General features: G+C 41.3%; 2 protein-coding genes across 2 annotated transcripts; both read left to right on the top strand.

Moving 5' to 3' along the window:
* Positions 1 to 1,334: 1,334 nt before the first annotated feature.
* On the top strand, positions 1,335 to 3,109 carry si:dkey-237j10.2 (uncharacterized protein LOC568721 homolog). Its single transcript, XM_049586185.1, has 2 exons — positions 1,335 to 1,599; positions 1,799 to 3,109. Exons 1-2 carry the CDS (start codon positions 1,443 to 1,445, stop codon positions 2,491 to 2,493), a joined length of 852 nt encoding a protein of 283 aa, XP_049442142.1. The 5' UTR covers positions 1,335 to 1,442; the 3' UTR covers positions 2,494 to 3,109.
* Positions 3,110 to 10,561: 7,452 nt separating this feature from the next.
* LOC125894635 (sodium/hydrogen exchanger 2-like) lies at positions 10,562 to 18,623 on the top strand. Its single transcript, XM_049586183.1, has 13 exons — positions 10,562 to 11,326; positions 11,652 to 11,874; positions 13,284 to 13,524; positions 13,604 to 13,854; positions 13,952 to 14,169; positions 14,280 to 14,476; positions 14,620 to 14,709; positions 15,337 to 15,407; positions 15,580 to 15,714; positions 16,080 to 16,176; positions 16,306 to 16,419; positions 16,595 to 16,658; positions 18,059 to 18,623. The coding sequence occupies exons 1-13, from the start codon at positions 11,074 to 11,076 to the stop codon at positions 18,250 to 18,252; spliced, it is 2,148 nt and encodes a 715-aa protein (XP_049442140.1). The 5' UTR covers positions 10,562 to 11,073; the 3' UTR covers positions 18,253 to 18,623.
* Positions 18,624 to 18,676: the final 53 nt, after the last annotated feature.

The following is an 18,676-nucleotide window of genomic DNA, read 5'->3' as shown; positions in this document are numbered from 1 at the left end:
GCCTCCATGGCATCTGTAGTTGTGCACACTTAAACTTTTTATATATTTTTTCATGTTAGCAATCCTCTCCTTAATATTGACACTATAGCAGACAGTGGTAAGTCTACTTTGAGCTAGATTTTTGAATATAGTGGAGATGATTATTCCCATGCAACTCTGAAAGTGAAAGACCTGTAGTTGATCAAAATCTTGCTAATTAAAGTATTAAGAATCCAATGTGTTTGTACAGCTTGTATTGCAATTTCATTCTTTTTTTGTGTGTGTCTAGAACCTTTTCCACTGAGGTTACAGGTGCAAGTACAGTGGAGAATAAAGCAATGGTTCCCACTGTTTTTGACGTTTAACCCTTTACAAACAGCAGTGTGTGGGGATGTCTGTGAGCTGTTCCCCCAAAAAGTGATCACCTCTTCAATATCTCACCTAAACAAGCAAAGGTCTGATTTTTCTGTATAGCTATGCTTCTTTTTCTTCTATTTCTGCCTTATTAATAATATCACGACCCCTCCGATTTATCTTTTGACCATTCAGAAGGGGCCGATCCCTCGGTTGAAAAACACAAAACTATCTAGCCAGCTTACAACTGTAAAATGCTACGCACTGAAGCATCAATAATGTAATATACATTTAACATATCTGTCACAGGGGCCATTAGGCTATTTACAACATGTTAAATACCTCTGATAATCCTTATGTACTTTTACTTGAGTAGGATCTTTAATGCAGGACTTTTACTTATAAAAGAGAAGATTCAAGCCTCCACGCTGACGACAGCCATGGCTGGACGCATTATGGTTTCATGTTGTCCAGCATTGTGTGTCCCATTCTCATGGACGTGATACCACCTTGAGGGAATTTCTTCAAAATTTTCTCAAACATCCACTGCTTAGAATTTGGTCAAAGGTAAAAGATCAATGAGAGCCATTACTCAACACGGTATGTCAGGAACAGAAGGGGAGACATTTGGTCAGATACTGAATTGGTGACACTAATCTTTGGTGTCCATCTTGAAACTGTGCTGATTGTATAGATCTTCTGTGTTGGAGATGTGTGTGAAGCATCCATGTTTGAAAATTTGGAGCTTCAGTGCAGTAACATCCATACTGGAAGCATTGTCTACAAACTTGACTGTTTCGTGGAGGCATACAGCAGCAAGGTGGTAATTCTTGTTAGACGTTGTTTTGGTATTTTTTTCTGCCCCTTTGCTTATGTCTAAATGTAGGCCTACTGTTTCTGTTGTCCCCACTGTGATTTTCAGTTACTGATTAATAAAGGAAGTGTGTGGTGAGGGCGGAGGGGCCAGTTCTCAGATGCAGAAGTGAAACAAGCAAGTAGAACTTTACAATTACATACGCAATAACACCGTGCCATTTGCCCTTGAGACTGATCATAAGATCATAAGAAGCAAAAACAGACAGAAAGGAAGCAAAAAGTCGTTCTGTGCCATGTTGGCCGAAGGTTTTCTCAGAGTGCTGCGTTACAGGGAGGAGAGAAAGTTTGCTACCAAGCAGAAGAGTTCGCAGACACATCATCCGGAACAGTTCAACAGTATCCTCTCCGAGACAAACTCTACAGACCTACAAACAGATTCAGCTGAAGCAGGTAAACGCCCTCATAAGAGCATAAACTGTCTGATGTTGTGATAACTTTCTGTACTGGCTTCATGCTCTAATTTTAACTTTACACAGTGCTTCCCTTTTTCTATGACGTTCTTCCTTTGTCAGATTAAATCTTGCTGATGAAATAGTCAAATCGAACTAAATTTCATTGAAGACACCCAAATAATATTTTCTGTAATCAGGTCCAAACAGGGAAGAACTCGACCCTAGACCAGTGAAAATTGCAACTCAAGGTCCTGCAGGCCTCTTAATCCCTGGGTGCCCACCCCCTCTCAACCTGGACCCTGACTTTACAGCCTGCTTAGACGACTGTAGCCTGCTGGAACAGTATCCAGACCTGCAGGTGGCTGACTCAGGCCGCATCTCACAGAACCCACAGAAACCCGCCATCCCCTTGCACACTTTGTACACGCCTGCCCCTGAAGCCTGCCGTCAACCAGAATGGGCAGCCCAGGAGAGCCCACAAGGTGGGCGTGTCTCATCGATACCAGACCAGGGTTATCTGGTTATGGGAGCCAGTGTGAACATCAGCTTGGATCTGCCCGGATCAGGGTTGGAGCCCATGTCTAACTCGGTGCTGAATGGGCTGCTGGAGAAACAGCTGGAGGAGGTGTACATGCAGCATCTGACTGACAACTTGGCTCGATGTAACTCCCACCTGGGGAACAGCCTCCTACACGGCCTGGTGCCTCCGCCGCAGCCCAGCAGCCAGCTGCAGGGGCCTGACTCACTGGAGGCCAGTCTGGAACAGGGATCAGGAGGGGACGGCAACAAGAAGATTAGTTATCTGAGCACCCAGAACTTACCTCATTGCTCGTCTAACTTCAGCTCCCCTGTGCTGAGGATTTCAGAGGCTGACAATGCTCATATGCAATGAATGCATACACCCTGCGAAAGTGTTAAATGTGATGCTCAGCAAGGCTTTTTGCTTCTGTACTTCTTTACCTCCAGGTTCACACTCACAAACATGCAACTGATGTGTGAAAATGAGTACAATTCAGGATATAAATGCATGCTTTTATGTTTGTTTACTTATATTTACAAAATGTCTTTGTTTACTTGCTTGATGAACTGATGCCCCATCTTTAATTGCTCTCATGTGCCATCTGCTGTTAGATTTAAGTACTACACCACCCTGACTTCGCCTGACACACATATACATTTATTTTATTGATATTAAAAGTGGTTGTGCTTAAAGTATTTATTATTTGAAGCAAACTAATCCTATTGTGAGTTTATAGATTTAGATGTATACTGCACATTGAAGCTGACCTGTATATAGACATGTAATGGTAATATATCTATCTGGTCCATTGAAGGTAAAATAAGATTCCAGTAAACTAATTTAGCTGTCCTTTTAATGTTTTTAAGTGCATTTGGATTTAATTCTGCAGTGTTAATTTTGTTTTTTGCATCCATCTCTTGTTTTAAACTGACATGTCAGTCTCTCAATAATGGCTGAATATACACAAAATATAATAAATGGTTAAGTAATGTGGGTTGACTGTATGATTATTTTAATACGAGACAGGCACTTATATTGAAATTATTTCCAACAGGACTTGAAGTGGATACTTGTTTTTTATTTTATGTCCCAAAATCAGTTAAAACAAACACGATCAGTGTGACACAACAACATGACAAAATTAGGCTCTTGTTGAAACAGTCACAGTGTAGCTACAGAGTATTTTTTATGGTTTTATTTGTTATTTTTGTTGCCTTTTAAGGTGTTATGCTATATTGGGGGTTGGTGTGTAGAATTTTAGGAAACATTCTACTACAAATTGTACTTTCACATATGGTTTGCAATGGGGGAGTTGCGATATACTGGTGTAATGGTATACTGAATAACGGTGATGTTTGAAAATGAAATACTGATAATATCGTGTAAATAATCCAGCACCTTTTGAATTATTTCCCCTCCACTAAAACAATCTAGTTGTCGATTCACTATCCATTAAGTGTAATTGCTCTTTTTTAAGATTTTGTACAGTTATGGTAACAGACTCTTTCTCCACCTTACTCGTATGTTGAGCGTAATTTATTTGCCAAAAAAGAGATAAAAAGTGAATAATCAAAGTTTAAGATAAATCTGATTAATAGCATTATTATTACTTTAAAATGTTCTATAAATATTGTGATAATATCCTTATCATTCACTCTCTTGGCCACAGTAGTCGTGTAGTGAAAATCAAATATCGTGCCAGCCCTAGTTTGCAACATTATAACATAGTTTTTTATTACTCAGGATTCTGTATACATAATAACAGAAGCCTTTCTGTGGCCCATCATAGATAAACCTGGAGGTAAACAGATCAGGCTGTTAAATTAGATATATAGATTAAGTGCGACCTCTTTGACAACAACAACCAAAAAATAAGCCTACCAGAACAGTCAAATTTGAACTTCAATGGACCATCACCAAACACCTTGATGACATAAATTTACTCTTGATGTTGGGATTTTCTATTTAGGATGACAGTTAGCCATGTGTGTACATAGATGCTATGCTATGTTTACCGTCAAGTCTAATCAGAATAGCACTTACAGAACCATAACTTTACCAAATATCCCTAGTCAGGATCAATAAGAGTTTATCTTATCTCACATGACTTAGTGTGTCCATATAAGACGTGTGAAGGCCTCGAGACCTGTACTCAGGTGCGGTGTGTCCATATCACTGTAATATTGCACTTATACTATACTAACTACTGCAAATGATACAGGTCATGAATGAATAACAATTGACAGTTCTTACCCTATAACCTCCTGCTTAAACATCCAAGGCCGTGTGATGATGCTGTGCTTCAGTGTGCTGTTCATCACAACTTGGCAGGCTCCAAGCATCCACCACCATGCTGACTCTTTGGCTGAGTGTGGAGTCTTCAGTCGTCCTAGAGGCACCTGCACCTCACAGCGAGCTCCAGCATGAACTGACAAAGCAATAGCCTGAAGATTTATGGTGCATTTGGCTGCTTAAGGTTGATTTGTAACCTGTGAAGCACAAATCCTCGCAGCAGGGCTTCCTCTGTACCCACAGTGAGGGTAATGGTGATCCATCAACATGCACTGACACACTGGGCTCACGGCAAACATAAGATGACTCACTGATCTGTTTAAAAAGAAAACAGAGATTCGTTAAGCGTTTTCTCTAATTAACAGATTTGAGTCAACAGTGTCTAATCAGGCAATGTTACAAACAGCCTCTATCTGGAGATTTGGGCATTCATCTTTAAATTTCAAGGTAATTTGCAACAGCAGATCTAAAAATTAAATGCCAACAAAAAGAGAAGGAAAATGAGATTTTAACCCTGAGAGATGTATAAATATAAGTCATTAAGTAGTTAGTTAAGTAGTAGAGTGAGGACTTCTTTTAAAGATGCTTCAGTCACACGATAATAAAACAAACTTTTGTTGTACTTTACAATGCAGCTGGAGCAACATGAAAATACCAAATGTACAGTAACAGAAGCACCACCCCGCTTAGATAGCATTATACCTGTATTTGTGTTAAAGGGTCTACAGAAGCAAACCCCCACAGGTGTTTTCACTTATATCACCTGAGTTATCCTCCTCTCAGGACTGTGTGTGCAGGCACAAAGCTTCAGTCTGTTAGTCACTGTTGTAAGTCGGCCTACTGTTGTGTTTCGAAGGGCATCATTCTTCTGTGCCTGTGCTGTGTGTTTACATGGGTGCTTTCAGTGGGCTGATTAGACCTCTGTCCAGGCTGAAGCTAGGTAACGCTATGTAGGGAACTGGGGTCATCAAAGTCCACACACTCATAACGAAGGATCCTCACACACTAAGCCAACGTTCGGCCGTAATTCAATATCTGGCCAATTTAGCATTTTGAATCAGTTTGGCAGATCATCTCAGTGCACAAGAAGACCAAACCAGATCAAAACAAACTTGTTATGTTGGTAAGATAACTTTGTTTAGCCACTGAGCTCTTAAGCAGAAAGGGTTCCTACTGTTTGTCCTATGTTTCGCTTGTGCATGGTAAACTTCTTTTGTTGTTTCAAAATCAGGTTGTGTTATTAATGTCCTGTTCCCTTTTTGTATTAAGAATATAGACTGCTGCTGTCTGCTGCTACAGAGTTATTTCCCCTCACATAGACGCAGAGCATATGTGCTAGTTGGCTGTTGGCTGTTGGCTGTTGTCTGTACATTGTGTTCAAGTACAATATTTTGGCCAAGACGTAGGCAACATGAAGCTACATGATAGTCGGCCCTCGTAACCACTAGTTCTTTGATGTCAGTTTGGTGTATCTTGGCCTTAAAAGGAGAGTGAGGGAGATGTGCAGAGTCCACTTTGTCTCTGAGGACATTTTGACTTGTGGGTAGCACAGTAGGTAAAGCAAAAAACTTAATGATGGCTGGATTCTATTTAGGGTCCTGGTACTGCGTATTTTGGCTCACACTCTACGCTGTCATGACTTACTGGGAATTTGAATGGGACAGAGCCATTGCCAGTGTAAGGGTACGGTCACACATGGGAGAAATTAACACTGGTGTATGTTCGATCCCTGTTCCCTTCCATTCAATGTGAGCAGAGGGGTAAAAACATTCACTTCTGCAAAGTTGCATCTTTGCATCATGTTGAGTTTAACTTAGGTGAACTTTGACCAGAAAAATTCTTTCAGGTCTAGTTCTGTGGCTGGTTCAGATTAGTTTTATTCACTGTGTAGTGGAGACAGAAGGTCACAGCAAGGGTCCATCTGAGGATGAACATTCAGAATGAGGTTTTTATTGCATTAAATTAAGGTTAAGTCAGGGGTAGCCAACCTGTGGCTGCACACGACTCGCCTGTCTCTAGTGGCTCCCCATGGCTTTGGAGAAAAAATTATATATGGTTTGAATGATTCTTACGTTCTCCATTGTAAAAATGTATAACCTATTCACAGAATTTAAGAAACCTCAACAGCAATGGTTTGTCTTGGATCTCCCTAGCTAAGCTAGCTATGGATTCCAGGTTTAAAAGGTGTTGGAAGACAATCAAGAACTGAACAGTGTGTGGACATATTGTTTGCTTTTACCACCAACCCTGCAAAGTAAAGTCCCAAGCAATCATAAATAGCCCACTGCAGAGTAGCCACATTGTGGTAACATATTAATAAAGGCTCATTTAGAGCTATTAGTAATGTTCATGGGTGAAGTAGACTGACTGTTACCTTCATTCTAAGACTGAAATATGTTTTTGCGGCTCCAGGCAGATTATTTGAGAGCTTTTTTTGCCAAAAAATGGCTTATTTGATCGTAAAAGTTGCTGACCCCTGGGCTAGGCTAAAGCAGTGGGTTGTGGACTTGGCTAATCAACAGGTCTGAGTGGCAACAAAGGTGACTCGAACTCATAAAGCCCAGGACAGGCTGATTACCAATGCAATCTGATTCAATCTGCCTTAATCCCTTCAACACCTTAAAGACTTCCTATAGCTAAAACAATGACACACAGGGGTCCATTAATCAATACTAAACAGTTTCAGAACTTAAACAGAGGAACAAGAAGGACAGTACATTAGAATCAAACTAAAGCTATGAGTTTGGGTTGAGGAGATATTGATTGTTACAATGTTTAACAAGCCAATATTGTGTAATGTTGGCCATGAAAAATAGAAACTGCTGTTCTGCCACTTGCACCTGGCTAAAATGATGGGCCTAACTGAGGAGCCACAGAGAGCCAGACTAACTTTATGTCAGCTTTGCAGAAGGCGTCAGACACATTCAGTGTTAACTATAAATATCCAGACCTCCAACAGGGCTGAAGGAAAGCAGGAAGCACTTCCACCTCAGTCAAAGCTATCAGTTAAAGGCTGCACAGCTTTATATTCCTGTGTTTAGAAGTGTGGTGTAAATCTATTATCAACACATTATAATATACACTATAGTCCGTTTTACACAGTAAACAGTTCCAGTAAGAACTTCAAGCAGTCATTATTAATGTTATTAATTACACCTGTACTTTTCCTGCTATTTCAAAATGTCTATAAAGCTCTATTAGAAAAGACTGGATTAGAAAAAGTCTCACCTCGTCCCCACCGTATTTTTGTCACATATGGTTTATAAAATAGTCCAGATGGACAGCTGACTAAAAAGACTGAATAAACCTGGGATTTACAATTTGGCATCCTAAAAGCTGTTTCCAATTTCCCATGGTCATCTAAGGTCACTGTGCTCCGGAAAACTGGTTAATTTTAAGCAGGTTATTGTTGCATTCATGATTCAGTGCAAACCAGATTTTGGAAAAGAAAAAACAAACTCGGGTTCAATCTGTTCTCTTGGACTAGAAAACGTGCAGCAACTTTCCAAAAGCAACAACAGATTTTAAAACCAAAGAAAAATGAATATTTTCACATGCCATCTGTTTGAAGTTCTGGAAAAGGGAAAGAGTCACACAAGCTTGCACATGCAACATATGTTTAGTAGCCTATTAACCTCAATCTTTGTGTGTGTTAGTGACCGGGACAAAGAAGCTTTCTTTGTTTATGTTACTTATACAGTGGAAGTCTGATACTGGCTGATAGTGGCTGTCATATTGGTACAGGGAAGCTGCCCTTCCTGTGAATTATATATGTATCTCTCCATTGCGACAGGAAATTTGCTACCACGGTAGTTGCCTGTGGCGTTACAAACTGCCACCAGTCAGTGCATTTCATACCGCAGGGAAAGGTGCTGATGTGTGTCAATGTCTCACACTGAAGTACAGGTACAAAACAGTGGTATTTTGCCTCCTGCCTCAAAAACCACCACAAGCCAATGAGTTTCATCCCGCCACAAAAGGAGCCTCTGTTGCTGAGATCACTGACAACTTGCACAAGTTGAAAGTGAGAAGGGGCTGGGAGATCCTTCCAAGCAAATTAATCAATAGACAAGTAGGCTATAACTTGATTTATATGTTGTAGTTTATTGTGGCTGTATTAAAATAATGCCACAGTTTGGTATTCAGCAGTCTTACAATGACAGAAATCTCTTGCCGCTCATGACAATCCAGGAGATTCTTCTGACCAAGTCCACCGAAAAAATGAATCTGTTCCACCATGACATCTTCTAGAACCAGAGGGTGCCTGTGGCAGACTGTTCTTGCTGTAGCGAGACATTTAGTGGTCGAGACCAGTAGCCTGGCTAAAATTTCTTCTGCCCCCCAAAACCCAGTGAGAAGATGATCAGAACCATTGGGCTCTCCAATGTGGTGATTCATTTCCTAAAGTGAATTTAAGGAAGGCCAAAAAAAAGAGATGAAATGAAAAAGAAATCTGGAGTGATGCACAGAAAGACATGCACATTGCTGCCGTTGGTGGAAGAACCAGAGCGAGCAGAAGAAGACCTGCAGGAACTGCAAAGACGGCCTGAAACATGGCCAGCAAATGTCCAGACTGAAGAGGTGGATGAATTTGATGACATTGGAGTTCTTGCTGCGGAGGTGATGGAAGAATCCATGGAGCCAAAAAACAGATAAGAGCATTTGGAGACGCTTTCTGAATTGGCTCAATGACCTGCTGCATGAGCACAACTGAAGGAAAATTGCCAGAACATACAGGAGAGAGGAAGACGAATATTTTTTCCACTTAATTTTCACTCCCCTGCTGTAAACAATTTACCTATGATTTGCTGTTCTACAAATCTTCTCCTCTGGTCTCCTCTTCTGTTGTGTAGCTTCTGTCATGACGTGACCAATGACCAGAGCTGAGAGAGAGCAGCACAAAAGGCAGAAGTTTGGTTGAATAATATTTGTCCTTAAACTTAAGGTATAATGTCACATGGCAAGAAGATGGTTGTATTTGAAATATGAACTGATTTTAATTATGCCGATGTATCCAAATCAACCTGCCACCCACCCAAATTAATTATTTTCTCTACTTAGACCAGCACCTGCATGGACATTTCACTCCTTCCCTACCAGTCCCTAAAATGTCTGACCTTGACTAAACTGGCTTTTATCTGTGCAAAGATTGTCACTAGAGAGGTGTTTTCACATTCCTCTGCTGAAAGGAGCGATGTCTGTGCACTTCCCTCTGAGATTCGAATGTACCTCAAGCAAGCTAGATTAGCTACGTCACTAATATGAAAGCCAATTGCTGTCTAATACTGGAAGCACATTTTGGAAGGGGACTGCCTTCGACACAACACCAGCGAAGAAACCTGAAACCTCCACAGCAGAGCGGACCTGTTAGTACAGAGAGCAGAGTTAGCATTAGCATAGTGAAAGTTTTGATAGCAAACATGGTAGAATGTGCAGTGACTGGATATAAACCAGGTCATGCCAACACACATGGTTAACATTGTAGCAGATATTAGCCTACTGTGTGTTTCACAGCCAACGCTGTGTCAGTCACTGGCAGTTGCAAGTTCACAAGCTAATAAACAACATTAACAAATAAAATATGCTAACTACACTTTCTGAAGCATCTGCTTATCTCTGACAGACTTGTCTCTGAGTCTGGGTCTGACTGAGGCTCAAACACGTATAGCTGAATCTCTCAACCTCTGATGCTAACGCCCGCCATCACTCTCTTTTGGTTACCAGTCTTGCACTACTAGCAATGTGTCAGCGCTGGAGATAGTGTAAAGTAAAACCAACCACAATCTATGGTGGTGGCCAGATCCAGAATTTATCAGTGAGAGACACACAGTAGATCAGTCTCCAACCCCTTTAAGTTTTTTTTTACTTTTAATGTTGGGAAAACCTGTTTAATAAAATATTAATGAATTAATTAGTATCTTTATTTGATTTGATTTGATTCTTTTAAAAGCACAGTTACTCAAAGGAGTATCATGACATAAAAAAAATCCCAGAGGACAGCGCTTAAAAGCATGACTGAAAACATTTATTTCCAAAGTAGTCCTTGGAGGAAACAGCACACAATACATCAAATCATTAATGAAGATTGGTAATTATTTTTCCACAAAAGCCACAAAACCTACCAACTAGCTGTAGTTATAAACTCGACTGTTCCTCATGTGTAAATCCACACAGTGGCTCTCTTAATGGAGACGAACTGCTACAGTGATCGCTACAAGTATTTAATAAACTCGATGTCATTCATATTCATTCATCCTCTATTAATCAGTGTTCATTATTATGATCCAACCCATCAGGTTATTAACCGCAGTGCCTGCAGATATAACTGCCATCAGTGCATCACCAGTGTGTGTCATTTACAATCTGTTGATGGTGGTATCGTCCTTCTAAACCTCTCAGAAAGTGGTGTCCCCACCAACGAGAGTAGGTGTGTGTATGTGTGTGTGTGTGTGTGTGTGTTGAGCTCTGTACTGCTGGTTGGGTATCATTGCTAGCTCAGGGATTCCTGTGCACATTAGTGGCTGCCTGAGTTGTGGTTAGATTGTTTTGTGTGTGTGTGTGTATATGTGTGTGTTGCTCGCCCTCCCCCTATCTCCATAACCCCTGTCCTATTCTCTCCCTGTCTCTCTCTCTCTCCTGTTGTCCCAGCATGGCTGCAGGATGGCTGCCCTGTGGACTCTCTCTCTGCTGCTCTCTGCCTGCCTGCTTTGGCCTACATGTTTGGCCCTGACCCCCCCAGCTGAGCTCCCGCAGCCCCACAACCTGCCCCCCTCGCTGGGCTTGAACAGCAGCGATGTCAGCCTGTCTGTGGATCTGCCCATGGCTCTGAGGGTTTTCAGCGTGGACTATCACCATGTGCAGGCTCCCTTTGAGATTGTGCTGTGGATCATGCTGGCCTCACTGGCCAAGCTGGGTAAGCTTCATTCTGTTGCTCATACGTGAAAAGTCACAAGATGCTACTGGAGGTCAATAGATGCTGTTAGAAGGTTCAAATCTGAAGTGTGTAGGTCTTCCTAAGATATAAGAAAATGTATTGAAATTATCTTTATATTTAGAATGTTCAAACTACTACAAGCGTCCCATCATTACCCAGCTGTGTGCTCATTATGGTGTGTATGAGCTGTTGGTGCAGCTCCACATTTGTGCTGTCAGTCTGAGTAAAAATTCTCGCAGAGTCACAACATGGTTGAATCCAGTGAGCATGATGTCGTTTTATCGTCTCTGTCTCTAACCTCCAGGTTTCCACTGGTCAGGTCGAGTCCCAGCCGTCGTCCCAGAGAGCTGCCTCCTCATCATGGTGGGTCTCTTGGTTGGAGGGGTGATCTATGGTGTCCGCCACTCTGCTCCTCCGACCCTCAGCGCTGACGCTTTCTTCCTCTTTCTGCTCCCGCCCATCGTCTTGGATGCAGGGTACTTCCTGCCAGGGAGGCTGTTCTTTGAAAACCTTGGCACCATCCTCTGGTTGGTACAAAGTTTCAGTAATATGTTTTTTAACATATCTGGACGGAGAGGTTAGTTTTCAAAATTAAGGTCTACAGCAGGGATCAAGTTTTCAAGTGTGTCTATGTACATGAAAGGGAAATTCAATTTAAATTCATACAAAATGCACAACACATCACATTTTCCATCCAACTTTTCTCAGAGAATCCCTCAAAAAAGTAGATTCAAAGAAATATTCTTGTCACATAAAGGGGGGAATATACAGTAATTTAACTTCTTGAAAGTGCTAAAAATCAATATCCTTTAGCCATGCTACTGTAGCAGTTTGGCTCTGGCGATGGTGCTGTCGGTGATCCTTCCACCACTTTGGTCCAGACTGGCATTTCTCTTCAGCTGTTAGATGAATTGCCATAAAATTTTGTGCAAATATCCCAGAGGCAGCGTTGTAGTATTTGAGATTGGTCTTGGTCTCAGTGTCACCTCTTGTAGGTCTCAGTCTCATCTCGGAATTGAGCACATTCTTACTCAGTCTTGTCTCAGTTCTCAGTCAAAGAGGACTCAGGATTTCAAGCCCAGTCAAGAGCACAGCTGTGGGAATATCACTGAATTGCCTGTACACGTAAAGAAGTGTTGAATAGAGATGTTTAAGTTGGTTGCAGGTCCTTAGTGATTGTTTGTACTTGTTTGCTCATAGAGAACAAAGGAATATTCCCACACATAAAATCCACCTCTACAATGCCTTTTGATTACTTTATCAAGACATTTCTCATCGTACCCTTACACATACACGCATATAAACAACATGGAAGTAAATAAAGTGAATGAGGATCTTTATTTGTTTTTTGGGAATGTGGATTTCTCAGATCAATTTTTTTCAATGTGTTTATTTCCCAAAGGCACCACCCATAGTGATGTGGCAATGTGATTTAAACAGTTTTATAAATAGCATTACACATATCTCAGAATCTGGTTAGACAGCTAATTATCGATCAGAACTCATATTGAGTATCTTACTCAAAAAAATAGAGCCTACTTCTCCTTTGAAAACAGAAAAACCATGACACAGTCAACCATGCTGTCCACAATAGACTGTGGGGATATCATGTGTACTCATGCTGCTGCCACAACCCTCAAGCCCCTTGATACTGCCTATCATAGTACCCTGTGCTTCATTACAGCTGATAGTTATCGCATTCACCACTGTGACCTGTATAAAAAGGTTGGCTGGCACTGGCACTGGCAGCTAAAAGACATCTACACACCTGCATCTTCATCTATAAGGCCTCGCTATTCAAACTACCAGGATACCTAACATCCTTATGTACCAAAATCATCGATATGGGACCAGATCGCAGAAGAGACTGGTTTTAAAAGTCCCTCCCTTGGTTTTTATAGCCCTGCTAAACTGCTGATTGTGTGTACATCTCCAGGTATGCAGTCCTGGGAACCTTATGGAACGTGCTGGGCATCGGCCTGTCTCTGTATGGTGTGTGCCTGCTGGCCCAGAGCTCTCTGGGAGACGTCTCTCTGCTCCACTGCCTGCTGTTTGGCTCTCTGATCGCTGCTGTCGACCCCGTGGCCGTGCTCTCTGTCTTCCAGGAGATGCATGTTAACGAACAGCTGCACATCTTGGTGTTTGGAGAGTCGCTGCTCAATGACGCTGTTACCGTGGTGAGGGGAGACGTGGTCACCAGGTAGTCTCAAAATAGAATACCTTTTCCTGTGCATAATACATCTCTCCTTCTCCCAGGTGCTCTACAAGCTGTTTGAGTCCTTCCTCCGTCTGCCGTCAGTGTCGGGACTGGATGTGTTGCTGGGTGGGTGCAGGGTGGTGGTGGTGGGCCTTGGTGGCCTGTTTGTAGGCCTCTTCTTTGGCCTGGTGGCGGCCCTCACCTCAAGGTTCACCTCCAGAGCCCAGGTCATTGCCCCGCTCTTTGTCTTCCTCTACTCCTACTTGTCCTACTTGACCTCAGAGATGCTTCACCTCTCTGGCATCATGGCGTGAGTTCTGCCGCGTATTAAACTCAAAGACCTCCTTTTATAAATATTTAGCATGGTTAAAACTGATTATGTCTCATATTTTATCCCTCTTGTACAGCATTGTGACCTGTGCTGTGACCATGAAGCAGTACGTGGAGGCCAATGTGTCCGAGCGCAGCAACACCAGCATCCAGTACTTCCTCAAGATGTGGAGCAGCGTGAGTGAAACCCTCATCTTCATCTTCCTGGGCGTGTCCACAATACAGGATGTCCACATGTGGAGCTGGCCCTTTGTCTGCTCCACGCTGCTGCTCTGCCTCATCTGGAGGGCCACAGGTAATTTTAAATCTTTTCACGTAACCACCAATATACCACTGACTCTCTGTCCAGGAGCTTAGTAAAGAGCTGTCAGAATAGAGAACTCAACACTTCTCCCTCCTCTGAAGGTGTTCTCCTGCTGACTGCTGTAGTCAACAAGCTGCGGAGGAACACTGTGACCTTTCGAGATCAGTTCATCATCGCCTACGGAGGCCTGAGAGGGGCAATCTGCTTCTCCCTCGTCTTCCTGATCGATGACTTCCCAAAGAAAAGACTCTTCATCACAACTACCATTGTGGTCATCCTCTTCACTGTCTTTGTACAGGTGGGAGAATGATGTCACTGAATGACCACTTCCTATATCTTCATATACTGTAGTAGTTTTTCCTCTTTGCATTGCATTTGTTTGGCTTTGTTTTGTCCTTTTTTTGGTTATATTAGTTGCGTTTGGTGTTGTCTTGTTTCCAGGGGATGACCATTAAGCCTCTAGTAGAGCTGCTGGATGTGAAGAGGAAGAAGAGAGCGCTGCCTACTGTCAGCGAGGAGATCCACAGCAGGGTAATGACACCACTTACTTACATACTTATACATTGAGAGAATGTAGACACCAAAATTATTCATGTCTTGTCAATACATCACACACTCATGCGTCACCTCAGTTGTTTTTACAGTCATAATTTCATTTTTTTTCAACATTTTTCATACTTTTTTACTTTTTAAAACTGCTCACTATTTAGCTTTGGACCTTCACTGTATTTTTATTTTCTTACTTTTGGAATTACGCTGTCACATCGTGGATGTATCACAGCAAATGATCTATCAAACAAAAGATTAATTTGGTGTCAATATGTTTTATAAATTAGCAAATTATGCATCTTCAAATGTACCTTCCTTAAATATTTTTCTTGCTGTCTGGGGTCATTGTACAATACTGCAAAATTCTGCAATGCCACATGAGCTTTAGTTCTTAGTAACAGAAATGAGTGTGTGTGTAAATACAGATCTTTTTGCAATTTCATCTGTGAAAATGAAAATAACAGTGAGAGTTCAGCAGAAAAGGTGCAATCTGCTTTGTGATTATACATTCCTAGTGATGGACACCTACTCTGAAATAAGCCAATGAAATGATATATAGAGGCAAAAGAAAATCTATGAATGATATACTGTCATCTTGTCTCCTCTCAGCTCATTGATCACCTGCTGGCAGGAATAGAGGATGTGGTTGGCTACTGGGGGCAACACTACTGGAAAGACAAGTTAGTTTTTCTTGTTTTATGTTCACTTCTCCTAAAAACGTTTGCATGCTACCCAAAAAATAGGCCCTGAAATGACCAGTAGGTGGCAGCAAACACCACATGCAAAAGTTCCTCATCATTTTCCACCAGTGAGGACACATAACAATGTCAAAGTATTTTGTGTGTGTGTGAGGTTTGAGCAGTTCAACAAGAAGTACCTTCGCCGTTTCCTGATCCGTGAGGATCACCAGGCTCGCTCCAGCATCCTCAGAGTTTACCAGGAGCTGGAGAGGAGGGAGCAGAGGGGAGACGAGGAGGCGCCACCACTGTGAGAAGACATGTTGTTACTGTATGTTATAGTTTCTTGTATCAGGGCTCAGGGATCTCCAGGACTTGATGGAAGGAGTTCCATAGGATCCTAAAAACTAAGTAAAGTTTTATGACCATCATGGCAATCTGTGCTAATCCAACTCTTTAAAAAAGAAAGCAAGTTCAACACAATATATTTATAAGAATCCTTTACAGCATCTGTTTGAATGTCAAGAAGTTACAGAATATCTCAACCTACTCTGTCAGTTCCCAGAATTCTTCCCATGTTAAACCTTAATCATGCCACCAAAAACTGATGAAACGTCGGTCCTCACAACACAGTTTCTGGCCTTATGGATGTGAATATTCACCCCTCACTTTTAGAGTGGACCCTCGCTCCCACAGCCGTCCCCTCTTACCAGAGGAGATGGACAGCATCAGGCGGATTCTCTCCAGAAACCTTCAAAACTTCAACAACAAGGTAAATTCACAGCTTTGGTTTGTGTACCTTCGTTTTCATGAAGGAATCATTGACATGCACTATAGATACTGTATGCACTTTTCATCTGCTGCTGGGGTTCATGTATAATGTATGATGATGTCACTTCAGCAGACACCAGCCTACAGCAGACACACTCTGCACCAGGACGCCACCACGGACAGAACGAGGAAGCCTCTTTACAGACACCAGAGTCTGGGAGAAAGATACACATATATTACACAGGTACTATATCCATGTAAACAAGTCATTGAGTCTAGGCGTAGTATTAGGTCATTATTTGCGTGAAGAAAATGCCTCTTTACTCAGGGAGAATTATCACTAAGACTTATTGAGTTTAATTTATTCCTCAAACTGACTTAGTTTAAACTGTTAGCGTGTTTTACTTTGACTGTGACAGGTGGAGGATGCAGAGTTCAATGGCTGCCGCAGAGTGAGAGCAGGACTCAGCAGGTCTCACACAGGTAAAGTGAAAGACGGTTCAGTACATATTAATATACCAAAAATACAAGGATCGTATTTATGTTTCTGTGTGTGTGTGTGTGTGTGTGTGTGTGTGTGTGTGTGTGTGTGTGTAAGATACTGCTGTGGTATAGGACAATCTCTGGTAATCTGGTAAAAGGATGACAGAACTGTTTTTATAAATGATATTATTAGTATATCTGTACATAATTCTAGTGTTGTCTTTCCACTCCTGTGCCTCCTCTCAAGCTTTCAGTAGTATAGTATTATCTATATTTTGCAGCAGCTTGCTGGTAGTTCAGCTACATTCATATTTGTACAGTGATTCAAGTACTTAAATGACTTTTTTTTTTCTTTTTTTTTTTTACTTTTTTTTCTGCAGTTAACTAATGAAACTACAAACATTTTTGGGCCATAAAGGGAAAGAAATTATTATTTTATTTTTATCATTTTACCATTGCCTCTCTACTGTTATTGAACTTCTTTTGCCCCAAGTCGGTCAGAAGCATTGTTGGGAAAATTACTTTCTAAAGGTAATAGTTTACAATTTCCCTGGTTACACTGTTAAAATGCATTAAGTAATGACACTGTTTAAATTGTTTTAATTATTATAATTTGATTTATTAATAAAAAAAATAAAAATACAATTTAAAAAAGATGATTCATGGGGTAGGTAGATAATACTATAAATAAAAAAGGGTTTTGAGCATAAAAAATTACTTTTGTTGAATTAACATGGTCTAGTCAGTTTACAACTTATTTTAAGTTGGTCGAAATCAAAAACATTTTTGACATTTTTGAGTTGGATGCAATTAAGATAATTTAGTTGGAATATCATCAATAAAATATTCTGACCACTAAATATCACCACAACTTTTGGATGAATCTAAGTTTATCCAACCTAATTAAGCTTTTTCATATCAAAGCAAACTAAACTAATTGAGTTTGTCAGATTATAAAAGACATGTAGAAGAATGCCAGAGTTGTAACTACTTTAAAAGATGCATGCAATTTGTTACCTTGATTTTTTAAAGTTGAACCAGTGGATTCTTTTTAGAGTTTGTGAACAAGTACGAACAATAAATTTTAGTGACTGGTGTTTTTTTGTTATAATTCCGCATCACATGTACCTTGTCAATTTGATCATTTTTTCAAAGTACTTGTAGTTTAATCTAATTTTTCTAAATAGCCCAACCAAACTAGACTTCTCCCTAAGGTAGCTTTGCTGTAATTCAACTTCTTCCAGTGCAAAGTAATCAGTAACTTTCGATGTGCTTTCAAAGTAGCTTCCCCAACACTGCTCATCTCTCTCTACCTCCTGACCTTTGACCCCGACAGCTACAGTGTGACTATTCTGACTTTGTTGGCCTGGAGCTCACTGCAGCCTCTCTTCTCTTGGCAGTGTGTGCCATCAGCCCGAGGCCCGTCCTCCAGGACTCGTCAGTCCCAGCAGCTTCAGCTCAGACCGGAGGGCCAGTGGATCCACAATCTTCAGCTGCCAGAGAGGAGCAGATTTCTCCACAACATCAGCAACCTGTGGGAAGAGCCCCGAAGAAACAACTCAGCTTTGTTTTGGAGAGCGAGAAGCAGCAGTGAAGGCAGACTGGGAGAGAGACAGAAAGGAGAAGGAGCGGAAATGTAAACCAGTGAACTCAGTGTGTTCAGTCAAAATGGCTCCATAAAGTGATAAGTACCTCATATTTATTTAGCCATAGAGTTGTGGGTTTCAAGACTTGATAAAAGGTTTTTGCAATTTCATGGATATCTGCCAATTAAAACTTTTTAAATGGATTAAATAATTCACCTTCCGGTTTTATCATTCTGAGTGTTTGCCAGCTACATTAAAGCGTTCCTTCGCTCCATGTTCTGACCTCATGAACACCTTTGGTGGAGGTTTGAGGGTCATTTGCATCTCTTGTCTAATTCATTTTCAAAGTGGCGCCCCAAGTGTAACACCTACCTTAGAAATACCTCGCAGTCATAAATGCTGATACTCGCTGTCCGCATTATACGCACACGC

This window comes from Epinephelus fuscoguttatus, linkage group LG9 (genome assembly GCF_011397635.1).
Source record: "Epinephelus fuscoguttatus linkage group LG9, E.fuscoguttatus.final_Chr_v1".
NCBI lineage: Eukaryota > Metazoa > Chordata > Actinopteri > Perciformes > Serranidae > Epinephelus > Epinephelus fuscoguttatus.
The sequence above is the reverse complement of the archived record's forward strand: the minus strand, read 5'-3'. Positions and strand labels throughout refer to the sequence as shown.

What these genes read in the sequence shown, in the direction of transcription:
- LOC125894635 (XM_049586183.1), top strand. Translation starts at nt 11,074, where the DNA reads ATGGCTGCCCTGTGGACTCTCTCTCTGCTGCTCTCTGCCTGCCTGCTT. An exon ending in CCTCATCTGGAGGGCCACAG is followed by an intron (nt 14,170 to 14,279) that starts GTAATTTTAAAT and finishes CCTCCTCTGAAG; the next exon opens with GTGTTCTCCTGCTGACTGCT. An exon ending in GATACACATATATTACACAG is followed by an intron (nt 16,420 to 16,594) that starts GTACTATATCCA and finishes TGACTGTGACAG; the next exon opens with GTGGAGGATGCAGAGTTCAA.
- si:dkey-237j10.2 (XM_049586185.1), top strand. Translation starts at nt 1,443, where the DNA reads ATGTTGGCCGAAGGTTTTCTCAGAGTGCTGCGTTACAGGGAGGAGAGA. An exon ending in AACAGATTCAGCTGAAGCAG is followed by an intron (nt 1,600 to 1,798) that starts GTAAACGCCCTC and finishes TTCTGTAATCAG; the next exon opens with GTCCAAACAGGGAAGAACTC.